Source organism: Mesitornis unicolor, unplaced genomic scaffold, assembly GCF_000695765.1.
Source record: "Mesitornis unicolor isolate BGI_N332 unplaced genomic scaffold, ASM69576v1 scaffold4062, whole genome shotgun sequence".
NCBI lineage: Eukaryota > Metazoa > Chordata > Aves > Mesitornithiformes > Mesitornithidae > Mesitornis > Mesitornis unicolor.
Genome location: NW_010168321.1, coordinates 9912 through 24419, shown reverse-complemented (window position 1 = coordinate 24419; position 14508 = coordinate 9912). Strand labels below are relative to the sequence as shown.

Genomic DNA, 14508 nt, shown 5'->3' with positions numbered 1-14508 from the left:
GGTCTGCTTCCCCTCCCATAGGCGCAGACACGGCACCAATGGTGAGACACTTGGCCTTGAGATTATCAGTTCACACTGTCTGGGAAAAACATGCTGCTGGTTTTCAGCAAGTTCAGCCACTTAGAAGAGACTGAGCTGAAAAGTAACATCACTAAATAGAAAATTCGTTCTATTTAGCCCAAACTAGGACACTGATAAAAGTCATCTTTGCTAAGATATCGATGTTCCAGTTATTGCAAGTTAATTAACAGGTGGTGAATTGCTCTCTTATTATCACTTCATTGCGTGTCTCGGTTACAAAGAAGTTGAAAAGCTTCAGACATAGGACAAGCAAAGCAAGTGGATTTGGATCATCACACATGTCTTGATATGGGAGTTGTGGATACTCTGGCAGTGGTTTGAAAAACGTGTCATTTCACAGTAAATTCAGCGTGCACACCCGTGACTTTTCTAAGTCATATTGCTGCTTTTGCTGTAAGGCTCTTAGGGGATCTATCCCTGTGTTATCTGTGCCTCTTTGTCAGTCGAGGATCGCTGTCCTCGTAAATCTGGGCTTACAATATGTGCAGGAACTTCCTGTGCTGATGTCAGCGTACCCTGGATACAAATCATAGATATAAAATACATTGCTAATAATTTCTCCATTTAAATGTTGCATGGGCAAGGCTGGAAAATGTAGATCTTTACTGTCTTTCTGAGGATACACCCAATTTCTGTATCGTGAGCTTTTGCATTCTCTGAAAATGCAGCTTTACAGACTCTATAAAGAACAGTTTCCAGTTGAGGTTAGCTGTAGCCAAAGGTTTGACTGGTCTGACCCTTGCAGTCTACAAAGTCTCCTGTTGTAAAGGGAAATGTCCCTGGAAGAGGAAACTTCTTAACACAGTAATCACTGTGCTGCAAATTTATTATCCTTCTAATTTCTTATGCCTGTGATGCCCTGGTTATCAGTTGTGTGCTCATGTAATCTTCTGTCCTGCTGGTTTATTTATAACCAGGATTGATCCATTTATGTATGGCTACATACAGCAATTAGCTTTCGTTTTTTATCTTATGTTACACATTGTTGTGTATGCAAGACATAAGGAGGAATCCACCTTGTAAAACAAGTTTGGTATAAAGGGATTGGTGAGTGGATGTACCTGTCCTGTTGGGATATTTTATGCTTTTACCAATATCATCTTAACAGAGAAGTGCAAAGGAATGAAAACCTGTTGTATTTGTTACATGTATAAAATGTCACTGTTTTGGGAATTTCTAGATGATTTTATATAGTTTTGTGTTAAATTTTGTAATTTAAAGTATTTGGTTTGTCAATGTAACTGTAGTCGGTAGTTATTTCTTGAAAGATTACCTAGGTTATTATTTAAAAAAAAAATTATGAAATGAAAGTAATTTTAAAAGTGAAGAAATGCACCTATACCAAGGCCAGGTTGGACGGGGCTTGGAGCAGCCTGGGCTGGTGGAGGTGTCCCTGCCCATGGCAGGGGTTGGACTGGATGAGCTTTAAGGTCCCTTCCAACCCAAACCATGCTGTGATTTTTTATATGTGTATATACATATATACACACACATATATATACACATATATACACACGCACACACAAATATATATTATTTTAATGCATTTCTTCTAATTTGTTTCAGGTTGAAGAAACTTCTTGAGCAGGAGAAGATCTATCAAGCCCGGAAGGAGAAGGAACACACGAAGCGACTCAATAAGCTAAGAGAAGAACTAGTCAAGCTCAAATCATTTGCACTCATGCTGGTGGATGAAAGACAAATGCATATTGAACAACTTGGTCAGCAAAGCCAGAAAATACAGGACTTAAACCAAAAACTGAAGGAAGAAGAAGAAAAGCTTAAAATTATTAGCGCAAAAACGAAAGAAGATGGGCAGAAACTGATGAAGTTAGAGGCAGAACTTGAACACAAAACATCATCGTTTTCTCAAGAACATGAAGAAATGACGGCTAAGCTGGCGAATCAAGAGTCGCATAATAGACAGCTACGGCTCAAGCTAGTGGGGTTGACTCGCAGAATAGAGGAGCTGGAAGAAACTAACAAAAATCTTCAGAAAGCTGAGGAGGAACTTCAAGAGTTAAGAGATAAAATAGCGAAGGGGGAATGCGGGAACTCTAGCTTAATGGCAGAAGTGGAAAACCTCCGCAAGCGCGTGCTTGAAATGGAGGGGAAGGATGAAGAGATCACAAAAACCGAATCCCAGTGTAAAGAGCTGAAAAATAAACTGCAAGAGGAAGAGCACCATAGCAAAGAGTTGAAACTTGAAGTGGAAAAACTGCAGAAGAGAATGTCAGAACTGGAGAAGTTGGAGGAGGCTTTCAGTAAAAGCAAGTCTGAATGCACCCAGCTGCACTTAAACCTGGAGAAAGAAAAGGGTTTGACGAAGGATTTGATAAATGAGTTGGAAGTGGTGAAGACTCGAGTGAAAGACCTTGAGGCATCAGAAAGCAAGTTGGAAAAGGCTGAACTGAGCTTAAAAGATGACCTTACGAAGCTGAAGTCATTTACTGTGATGTTGGTTGATGAACGAAAAAATATGATGGAAAAAATAAAGCAGGAGGAAAAAAAGGTTGAGGGTCTAACCAAGAATTTTAAAGTTGAACAAGGGAAAGTTATGGATGTAACAGAGAAACTGATAGAAGAAAGTAAGAAATTCTTGAAACTGAAATCTGAAATGGAGGAAAAAGTGTCTGGTTTGACAAAGGAAAGGGATGAGTTAATTGGCAAACTGAGGAGCGAAGAGGAAAAATCGTCTGGACTAAGCTGTAGAGTTGACCTGTTAAAGAAAAGAATTGATGGCATGGAGGAAGTAGAAAGAGAAATCACAAGAGGTCGAAGCAGGAAAGGACCAGAGCATGGTTGTCATGAGGACAACAAGATTAAAGAACTTACTGTTGAAATTGAAAGACTGAAAAAACGTCTCAAACAACTGGAAGTGGTTGAAGGAGATTTGATGAAGACAGAAGATGAGTATGATCAGCTAGAGCAGAAGTTCAGGACTGAGCAGGATAAAGCGAACTTTCTTTCTCAGCAGCTGGAGGAGATGAAACTCCAGATTGCCAAAACCAAAGCGATAGAAAAAGGTGAAGCAGTGAGCCAGGAGGCAGAGCTGAGGCACAGGTTTCGTCTGGAAGAGGCCAAAAGCAGAGATTTGACAGCAGAAGTTCAAGCTCTGAAGGAAAAAATCCATGAGCTGATGAACAAAGAGGATCAGCTTTCTCAGCTGCAAGTGGATTATTCGGTTCTGCAGCAAAGGTTTATGGAGGAAGAAAACAAAAACAAGAGCATGGGGCAGGAAGTTCTGAACCTAACGAGAGAGCTGGAGCTTTCTAAGCGCTACAGCCGTGCGCTGAGGCCCAGCATAAACGGACGGAGAATGGTGGATGTTCCTGTGACGTCCACCGGCGTGCAAACAGATGCTGTAAGCAGTGAAACAGCAGAGGAGGAAACTCCAGCAGTGTTTATAAGGAAATCCTTCCAGGAGGAGAACCACATCATGAGCAATCTGCGGCAGGTAGGTCTGAAAAAACCCATGGAGCGTTCCTCAGTGCTCGAGAGATATCCTCCAGCAGCGAATGAACTTGCAATGAGGAAATCTTGGATACCGTGGATGAGAAAGAGGGAAAACGGGGCTCAGGCAACTCCCGATAAAGGAGCCCGAACCCACAGCAGTCCAGCGCATCCCGGGGAGGTCGTCCTTTCACCAAAACAGGGTCAGCCTCTTCATATTCGGGTGACACCCGACCACGAGAACAGCACAGCTACTTTGGAGATAACCAGTCCAACCTCAGAGGAGTTTTTTTCAAGCACCACTGTCATTCCTACTTTGGGAAACCAGAAGCCACGGATAACCATCATTCCCTCTCCAAACGTCATGCCACAAAAAGGGAAAGGTGGTGAAAGTCCCATGGGCCCAGATCGTTCTATGTCTCCAGTCACTATAACAACATTTTCCAGGGAAAAGTCTCCGGAGGGAGGGAGAGCACCCTTCACTGACAGACCCGCGTCGCCAATTCAGATTATGACAGTATCGACATCCGCGGCACCGGCAGAAATCTCCGTCTCTCCTCAGTCACAAGATATGACCATGGGCAGGGCTGTCTTCAAAGTTACACCAGAAAAACAGACCGTCCCGACTCCAATCCGCAAGTACAATGCCAACGCCAACATCATCACGACAGAAGACAACAAAATCCACATCCACTTGGGTTCCCAGTTTAAACGCTCCCCCGGTGCTGCTCCTGATGGCGCAAGCCCTGTGATAACAGTCAGACCGATGAACATAGCAGCAGAGAAGGAAGTTGTGACCGGTACCGTCCTTCGATCGCCCCGAAATAACCTGTCCTCACGGCCTGCTGCAAGCAAGGTGACGAGTACCATCACTATAACCCCTGTTACAACGTCTTCCACCCGAGGAACACAGTCAGTGGTAAGCAGCGTAGCCTCACGAGGTGGTCTTCATGGTAAGGAGAAGGGCAACCATAGTTCGGGTTCGAGACACCAGAAGGGAAAATGGATGGGGTGAGGAGAAACTCTTGACTTGCCTACACTTGTTTCAAATACGAGCTTCACTATAAAATCAGAATTTGCCTGATTCATACATTGTTGTACCACGGTTGGACCCTGGTATACTTTTTGGCATTATTTCCTAAAGGAGTAACTGTGAAAGGAAGTCCCTTCAAGTTCCCTTAAAGCTATTTTCATAATGGCAATCCTGTAAAAGTACAAGTGAGAAACAGAGTGGGACAGAGAATGATGGAGATGACAGAGCAGGGAACTCTATTTTCATAGTTTTTGGTGAGTGCAATTTCTGACTCCAGAAACACTCATAATGATTTTTGTTCCAGCTGGTGGGTCTTTAGATCATGCAAGCTGGTGTTTCTTTGGGATAATCCCATTACAGTTATAATTCAATTAGTATCTGCTATAATATTGAACTCCAGAGGAATAAATAGGCAGACAAGGTATCACTGCTTACAGCTCCAAGCCTCTTTCAGCCAGGGAATAGTAAAGCTCTTTCTGTTCCTCTGAAATTCTCAACTTTTCCAAGTGCTGTATTACAATAGTGCTTCCTCTAACATTTTTTGCTGCTTTCTGTGCCCGTCTTGTACCCCAGCTTCTTTTTCGTACTGAAATCGGTCTCTCACCTCTGTCTTTAAACATATTGGACAATATTTGTTGACAGTCCTCCTCCCCAGCTTTATTACTGGATGTGCTTTTGCATTGCTTTAGTTGGAAATACCCTGAGAAAGAAGAATTTAACCGAAATAGAAAACCAGCATTACTGTAGAAGTCCAAAAGCTTATTTAGCTACAGAGCCTGCAGCAGATGCGATGGGGAAGCTTATTTTAAGTGGGTAAACACACAGTAATGTTTCCCTCAGCGTCTGCTCCCAGTTTTTGGCAGTAGGTGGGTATTTCTTTCTGAACCAGGGCCTGTAGCCATGTCTTTGTGTTTAATAGACCGTGGCAGAGTTTTCTTCTATTTATTCTTCTAATTGCTTTTTGAACTCATTTATACTCTTGTTTCCACAACATCAGGGGGCAGTGAATTCGGCTGTGGGCTCTGGGAAAAATGCTCTTTTGTTGGATACCTTTCATGCAATACCTTCATTGGTTACAGCCTCTTGCTTCTATCGCGACAAACACTGAATGGTCATCCCCTGTCCATCTGTAATATATATATTGTAATATATCTATATTTGTAATATATCTATATATGTCTATCTCTATCTCTATCTCTATCTCTATATCTCTATCTCTATCTCTATCTATATAGCTCTATATCTCTGTCTCTATATATCTATATAGCTCTAGCTCTAGCACCTCTACTAGCACTATCTCTATCTCTATCTCTATCTCTGTCTCTATCCATATCTAAAATGTGTTGTAGATGCTTCACTGTACAGCGTTTTCCAACACATCAGAGGCAACTGTTCATTTCTTTCAGTGCCTTGAATTAATTCATTTACAAACTCCTTTGTCTCTCAGAAGCTTGGAAAAGTTGTTGTCTTTTAAGAGTTCCTCCTTCTTTTTTAGTAGATGTCTGTCTCTGCTGTGGTGATGCACTGAACCGTGGCCGACGAAACTTTTTTGGTTTGTTTTCATCTAGCTAAAAAGTGGCTTCTTTCTTCACTTCATCCTCCCTGCTTTGGAATGTGAGGAAAACAGTTCAACCATAGGATTCATTTTATCTTATGCTTCCCTTTGTTTTTTAAGGTCTCTAGTCAGATGAGCGGGGAACTTCAAACAAGCCCAAATGTGCCTTCTCCTCCCTAACCCCTTGAAAAAAAAAATACACGTTGTATATTCACCATCTGTCTTGCAAATGACTGCTTTACAAACACATTTCAATACCCCTACTCAGACAAACAAGTTGTGACCATTTACTCAGGAACCCTAGACCAAACCAACATGGATGTAATTTTGAGGGTTTAAGTTCATAAAATCAAAGAAGATAAACTGATACACAGCCACTTTCTTAGCTTACTGGGTTAATTTTTTCCTTAGCTCCCCATACAAGATGCTTTATGCAGTGAACTTATGCAGTGCCAGGCTACAAAGGGGAAAATAACTCTGAAATTACAAGCTCTCATCTGTTGCTGTGACAAACTTGCAGTTACTATTTTCATCTTTGAAGGCATTTAACTCTTCTTCCAATTTGAATTTAGGGAGTTATCTTCAGTACTGCAGGTGAAGTTAAGTTTTAAGGTGCACACATGGTACTTCTAAAGGTTCAGCCTGAGCTGTGGTGTCTCCCTGCCTACGTGAGGCCAAAACCAGAGACTGGTTTCGTGATGGACCATCATGATTTTTGACTCCCATTAATCCCATAGATTAATGGGTGCTGTAGTTGTGTTGATTTACACCAACAGACACTATAGGATAGCTGGAGATTTACTTTCCTCTGATTCAAGTCCGCTTCTGAGTCTCCAACAGTTTTGGTTTAGATAAAATGAGACCCTGATCCAAAGGAAGACACAGGCACCTGAAGGAGACCTTGGGAAATTTTTGAGTAGCTAACCAAAAAGATGAACCAAAAAAGGCACCGGTCAATCACTGTGTCTCCACTGGCACCTGAACTCACTGGACCCAGATGTTTTGGAGGCCCTTGGTGTTCTGCCCACTGCACAAGCCCAGGGCTGGCCTCGTCACACCAGCGCTGCCACCCAACGTAGTCCAGTCCCAGGGGTCTTCATGGCAGGAGCTGATGTGATGGAGACTCTATGACCAGTTGGGTTGGATTCAGCATTTAACAGAAATATTGCCACTTTGATTTAAGAAAATAAGAACCAAACCCTAAGCTGGTAACTGCCTTTTATATGATAGCCTATGGATTTGAATATTTACCCTAGAAGTGGAAAAAATTGGGTTTGGTCCTCCTTAGCTTGATTAGAGGCAAACCCACTCCCAGGAAAATACTTGGACTACCCTAGCAGATAATTTTTTTGTTACAGGTGGGCCACAGCACAACCAAAAATTCAAGACTATGAGACCAGAAGCATGCAGACCAAAATGAGCCTGAAACTATAGCCTGGTTGTTAATCCTGCTGTAGCACATTAGGCCAGGTCCCTGTTCCCAGGGCAGTTCATATAGTTTACAGTAAAAAAACCCACAGAACAAAACCAAATATTCTTTGGGAAGAAAACCACCTGTTGTCCCAATATCCTGTTTGGAGTTTTTTTTAATTTAAGCCTTACATTTGGTTGTAGGATTGCTGGTCTGGATCTGCTTTGGCTACCAGGATGGGTGTCAGCCCAATAATCACTTCATCCCTGTGCTCCCCACCTCCTGCAAGCCTGGCATCCAGTGCCAGCTGTTGATGCTGCCAGGGTACGCAGTGAATCCGGTGACATGAAAACCCACAGGGAGCAGAGGGAGCCCCAGCTGCAGCAGAGCCAGCACAGTGGCACAGCACCAACCATGCAGAGCGTCCTGTGACCGAGGCACAAGGCACGGCTGAAAAGCTGTTGGGTGCCAGGGCTAACCAGGCACATGTGAAAGCCACTATATGGCTGCTTTCAACTGGGCAGTGCTTAGTTTGAGATCAGCAGCTAAATTTAGCTCTTTGTAGGTGTCCCACATATAGAGTTACTAGAGATCATCTCAGTTGCCTGTCTGGAGGTGCATGGTGCCATCTGCATGTCCTATGAGACACATGCATGAGGCGAAGAGGTACGACACAGACCTGTGCCCTTCTGTGGTGGAAGCTGATGGGATACCTCAGGTGGCACAAGGTGCCTCAGTGCAGGTAACTGAGTCAGTCTCTAGACATCAGTCCCCACTGGGCTTCTCTGGCTGTATTGACTAGATCTCAAGTCTCACCCTTTCGGGATTCAGTTGCCTGGAAATACTTCTTTATGGCAGTTTTAAGTGGTGTCAAGCAGCCTGCCTAATGTCCAGCAGCTTTATCAGAGGTTGTAGGTCTCCTTGCGTCCTCTGCCTTATCTGCTAGCCCTGTGCAGGTAGCTTGAGTAGCCCAGGGTATCTCAAATGGCACTAGATATATGTGTCAGCCGCTGAACTGAACCATTTCTGTCCAGGGCAAGTTGGTCCCTGACCTGATCCGAACAAGTGCTGAAAAAGCATCTTTGTTATTAAAATATTCCAAAAGTGAATGTGTGCATGAAAGCACTCTGTGTGTCAGTAAGATGCACTAAGCAGGTGCTGTTATGAACCACTAAAACATGTTAAAAATTCTGTACATTCAGATTGCTTTTCTTCCTTTAATGGAACTGTCCAACCTTACTGCAACCTCCCAGCTTAATTTACCTGCCAGTGTCAGCAGTGAGCACTGATTATCGACCTAACCAGCTTAGCAGCTGCAGGTTTTGTCTTGCTCTCAGTAATGTATTTACTAATCTGGCTCTGGTCCCCTGTGCTGTTCCAGCACCATGTACTGCCAGCTCAGAGCCAGCCAGCGCTGCTCTGTGTCCCATGGGGCCGCATCTTGCTTAGAGCTTGGTTCATGGAAGAAATGGCCAAGAGACAGACAGTCGTGTGGGTTCTGTGCCACAGAGATGTACCAGAGCGTCCTCTGCCTGCTTACCCCGTCCCTCTCTCTCGCTGAAGAGCCACCTTTGTGCCATTTCGCTTGGCAAACACAAAATGCTTTCATAGCTGCCTGTGAAGCAGGCTATTAGCTTCTATATGATCAACATGTTAGTATGCTGTAAGGAAGGCAACTAAGAAATTTAAAGCAAGTTAGAGTTCTTTTCAAAGTGCTTTTGAGTGGTTTAGGCTTGAAATGAGTAACTTGAAAGCACCCAAATCCTTAGTTAATAATTTACATGTGAATACAGCTGAAGAAATGCCTGAGATTCCAGCTACTTCATTTGATTGCCTCATGTTTACACACTGTGGAGCTCTTTCAGGGAGTACAAGATGTTTGTCATTTGGGTTCCCTGGGATGTTGACATATTTTCCAAGGCTGATGGAATGCATTTGCATGTTTTGCCCTACAGAATTGTATGGGCCTAACTTGTTTTGACATCTACATGTGAGTTCCATATTAGCCTTTAGACTGCTATTGTAAATGTTGCTTTAAGTTATTGAAAATGGCTTCCTTCCTGCCAGGCAGACAGCATTCAAGTTTTCCAATTGTGATTTTTTTTGTGTGTGTGTGCGCACATGGGGTTTTGAACTGTTCTTAGAAGATTAAGGAATGGTTTTCCTTTGAAAACTCAGGATGCAGACAGAAGGGTCTGATGCTCCTGGCTGGAAAGTCTTTGAGAGAGAAAAATGCTCCTTCGTGGAGCATTTTCTGAAAACATTTTTAAGTAAATGTGCAAATACGTTTCTTTTGTGAGATCAAAGTCTTCATCCATTATCTGAACAGAAAAAATTCACGTATGAAATTCAGCTGATGCAGTGAAGTTGTCACCATGAACGTTTGTGTCTGTATTGTACACTGCAGAAGATAAAACACATTTTTTGTTCAGAATTGTCATGGTTATAGGTATTTTCTTTAGGTCATGGTCCGTGAGGGGTAGCTTCCAGTTCTGGCCTTGCAAAGTATGTGCAATGTTATCTGGCCAACGGAGAAAGAAAATACTAGTTGGGCTTTTTGAATCTTTCTGTCCTATCCAAGTGCTCCTTGTGTGTTTACACAGTGGGATTCAGTTGCTAAATGTCTGTAGCAATTGCCATTTTCAAAGCTATAGGATAGCCGGCCTGGCCTCCAGCTGGTGCTGCAGAAGGAGCCATGTTGGGCCTGCCAGGCCTGTGCTTGGGTCCTCAGCCACTTAGGCCTTTTTAAAAAAATTATTATTCTGAAGTCCTCAGACTTGAGAAGTGTGCTTGTTTGGCTGGTGTCCAGGGCAGAGATAGTAAAATGGCCATGTCTGCACTGCCTGAAGGTATCCCTGGAAATCTGGGTTGGATGCTTCACCCTCACCAGAGTTCATCAGGTTGTGGCTAGGGCTCAGTGGGGGAGAGCCTTTTCTCACATCCCCTCCTCCTAGCCACAGGAGGTCTCTTTCTCCCACCCCCTTGCACTTCCTTGAGCAGAAATAAGTGACTCCAGCAAATTTTGGGAAGCAAAGTTCAATTTTAGCTATAACGTTGAGAAATCTTGCCCCAGCTCTGAAAATACAGCAGTTACTCTGGATTCAGCATTAGCCTCACATGACTGTACTGTTTTGAGGGCCTGTGCTTGTCTCTGATGCTAATATTGTACGTATCTGACAGCTAAGCCAAATTTTTGGTAGCCTCTGAGACCGTCCTGCACTGTGTCGTGCTGTGAAATAGGAGTTTTGCAGGGATTCCCATCTCTGTGACACCTTGATCCAAAACACCAGACCTCAGCTCTGGGAAACTCATTTGATCCCAACTGTACCTCTGGCCCTGCTCTAGCAGTACCTGCTACTGCCAAGCTCCAGATGTGAACATTAATTTGCTAATAGGTGTGATTTGGGACTTTGTTGCCTGAGTGGTAAATGAAGAACCAGTGAAAAGTGCAAGATGAGCGTGCACCAGAGGAAAAAGTCCTCCGTTCATGTAATTTCTCTCTGTCTCTCTCTTTTGCAGACAGGACAGGATGGGTCATCCCCGAGACCTGCACCCACCCGCATTCCTGTGTCAAAAGGTATGAAAGCAGGAAAGCCAGTAATGGCAGCCCCAGGAGCAGGAAATGTGGCAAAATTCGAGCCTCGTGCCGAGACTCAGTCTATGAAAATAGAACTGAAGAAATCTTCAGCCAGCAGCTCTGGCTCCCTGGGCGGGGGTCAGGGCTGATGGCGGTGGCTCAGGGGGTATGTCCTGCAGGTTTTACTGCTACCATGGAAGTCAGCCCCCTTGTCTGTGTAGTTGCTCACGTTTGCCTGTACTAACGGAGTCCTGCAGCTGTCACTTACAACAAACTAATAAGTGTGTGCACTGACTACTTAAGTAACAACATCCTTTTGTTTTCTTATTGGAGTTAAAAACCAAAAGAGCCATCAAAAAGGCAGTTGTACACCAGGAAGATTTTCAGCCTAAGGAGCGAGAACAGGGCAACTGCATTAGGTTATTAATCTAGCCCAGGATTTCTTAATCGAAGCGCTTTTTAATAGATGGAAGGAAGTTGGGTCACTTTTACTAGATTGTCTTCCACCTTAACAGATCACTTTCTGCCTTTGCTGCTGCATGGGGCACTTTCCTTCCTGCCTGTGATCACATCTTTTGAAATGCCACATTGCCTAGGGAAGCAGTGCCAGGAGACAGCACTCTTGAGGTCCTGTTTTAACAAAAAGTGGTACCTCGGGTGCAGGAGTGAGGGGAAGAGAGAAAGGGTGGACACTGTGTGACCAGCCCTCTCTCTGGGAGTCTCCCATCCGAATCAGCATTTCTCAGTGGTGAGCTGCTTTCTCAAGGTGGTTACAAAATTTAAAGGGGTTTCAGAATGTTCAGCAGCAGCAGCTTGATTCCTCAGGAGGAGGTTAAGCCTCATAGACAGTACTTACAGCTGGGTCCCTGACTTACACACGCTGAGATGCTGCCAGCTCAGGGGTCAGATGAAGGCAAGTGAGCCAAAAAAAAAGCTTGACTTAAAAAAAGCTTGGGAAACATTGATCTGGCTGGAATCAATACAGCCTATTTGTGCCTGCTCCAAAGACCGCTGCAGGCTATGAAGCAAGACACTCCATCGACTTCACAGTTTTTTCAGTTTTCCTGTTTGGGTGGACTTGTGCTATATTTAAACCTTAATTGCAGCATCTTTTTGTCTTAGATGGGAGGTAAAGACAGGCCACTGGTGGCAGAAATTGCCCTCTAAAGGCACAGCTCAGGTACATAGTGAAAGAGAGAGGGTTTAGGATGGAAGTTACTCAATTGTCAGTCGTTTGAAATATTTTGTCTTGAGTGCAGACCACCTCACAAACACCATGGTGATTCATTGTTTTTCCTTCCCTCTTTGTGATTTCCTCATTTATATGTTTGCATTTTGAAGCATGGTTTAAGGAATTGTTCCAGCATGGAAATGGTGTGGATGCCAATGATTGTTATGATTGTCTGTTTAATAACAGTAAAGTTATTAAAGGGCATTTCCATTAAGTGATCAATTTTCCGCAGAAGAAAGTCACAGCCAAAGGAAACGGAGCCGAGCAGAGTGAGAAATGAGGGGTTTAAAGCTTGTGCAATACCTCAACCATCACAGCAAGCTGTAAAGGACCCAGTGGTTAGGAACAGCTTTCTGAAGGCAAGGAAGGAAGACCACCAATAAATAATAAATGCAGTTCACAGAAAAGTAAATGCAGCAGTGGGTGAAATATTAAATGGCTTTCTGTCTGGGAGAAGAGATTTGGTGGAAGAATCTGCCACAGAAAGTCAACAAAATTCTATTCAGTCCAAGCCGTGTTTAGTCTTCAGGCTGCACTTTGCATTACTCTCCAATTCAGGATGCAGATATGGCCATTATCCCAGCCTAAAGCTGGCATTTTATTATTCACGTGAAGGGCATTTTTTCTGTGGTGTGAAAGCTTGTGCCACACCAGAAAGGAAGTAGGTTTCAGTTTTTACATGTGTAGCACCTGCAATACCTGTTAATTTTAAAGTTCTGGTTCCTATGACATCTGAAAATTAGATTTGTATTAGTAGCATTTTTCACAACACTCAATTCCCAGTATTTCAGATAAAACTTGGAAAATGAAATTAGTAAGGAATGGGAGTTACTGTGCCAGAAATACATCGGATCCTCTCAACTAATTATTACTTAAAAGCCTCAATTTGTCAATAAACCATTGCCGAGATCTTACTGTTCTTATTGTAACACAGACTTTTTAGCAGATGTTTGAAGAAAACACATTATTAAGAGCTTTTTGCTGGATATTCACTCTAAATACTGGCACTGGAGCAAGTCTTCGGGTCAAAACAGTCATTTAAATAATATTGCGAACATGAGCCCCAAGCTAATGGGGCTTGATGCAGTGATGAACTACAGCTGCCTTAAGCCTTCCTTTTCACATCCTTGTTTCAAAGGAACGTCTCTCCTTATTTAACTGTTGCTGTACCCCAGGCAATATTCTCTGTGTGCCTGTGGTTGAAAAATGTGTTTGTTTTGCTTGAGATCTAAGGAACGAATTCCCCTGAAGAAACAAGCCAGCCTTGCAGTACCTGAAATCCAGGACGCACAAATTATCACGACCGCGCCAGGACTGCAGGCACAAGCCAGGGGTTACCCTTGTCGAGGCAGTAGGATTTTGTGATACAGACTGGAGGAATTCCACACAGGTCAGGCCAAGGATCCTGTTCATTTTCCACAACAAAAAGGAACTTCTGCTCCATAGCAGAGGCCTGAAGAGTTGGAATCAGGCAGCTGGTTTAACTGTTAGCTAAAAGTAGGTATTCAGTTGTGCTCATCTTTTTTAACATCTGTTTTAATTGACTTGAGATTCTTGTTTCTTAAAGGCAGAAGAAGGATAAGATGAAGAAAAAAGAAAGCCTATAGTTCAGAAGTATTAAAAGTTGAAGTGTAACTGTCTTTATTATATTGGGATTTCCTCTGAATCTGGAGACAGTGATGTTTAATGACTACAGTAAGATTCTCCATTCGGTAGCTCAGCTCCAGAAGGCAACTTAGACAACCAAGTCAGTGCCTAAGCCCCAGACATCCTGAAGATCTTCCTGAGGTTCTTCCACAGCCCTTGTCCAGTCCATGTTTCAGTTGTGACTTAACTAGCACTGCAGCCTCTGAACCTAATCGAGATCCATAATCCAGGTATTCTTGTGTTTCCTCTAAGAGCTTTAAGTCAGGCCACAATTTCATGGCCATTTGAAGTCGGGATGTAACCTTACACTGGAGTCAAAAGCTGCAGCCCTGTCTTTGTCACCTCCAGCCAGGAAAGTGCTCCCTTCCATGTGGGTGTCCCTTGAGCTGGCACAAGCGTTTGAACTTGGGAACTGTTCTGCACTAAAGGGAATCTGGCAAAAAGAGTAAAAGTCAGCTTTAACATAGCTTAGTTCCCAGCTCTCAGGCCAGAAAAAGAAAGAAGGCAGGCATAGGAAGCC

General features: G+C 43.4%; 1 protein-coding gene across 1 annotated transcript; it reads left to right on the top strand.

Annotated features, from left to right (window-relative positions):
* The first annotated feature begins 1651 nt into the window (after positions 1–1651).
* FILIP1 (filamin A interacting protein 1) lies at positions 1652–11456 on the top strand. The gene is made up of 2 exons (XM_010178958.1): positions 1652–4453; positions 11053–11456. Exons 1-2 carry the CDS (start codon positions 1763–1765, stop codon positions 11257–11259), a joined length of 2898 nt encoding a protein of 965 aa, XP_010177260.1. The 5' UTR covers positions 1652–1762; the 3' UTR covers positions 11260–11456.
* The last annotated feature ends 3052 nt before the right edge of the window (positions 11457–14508 follow it).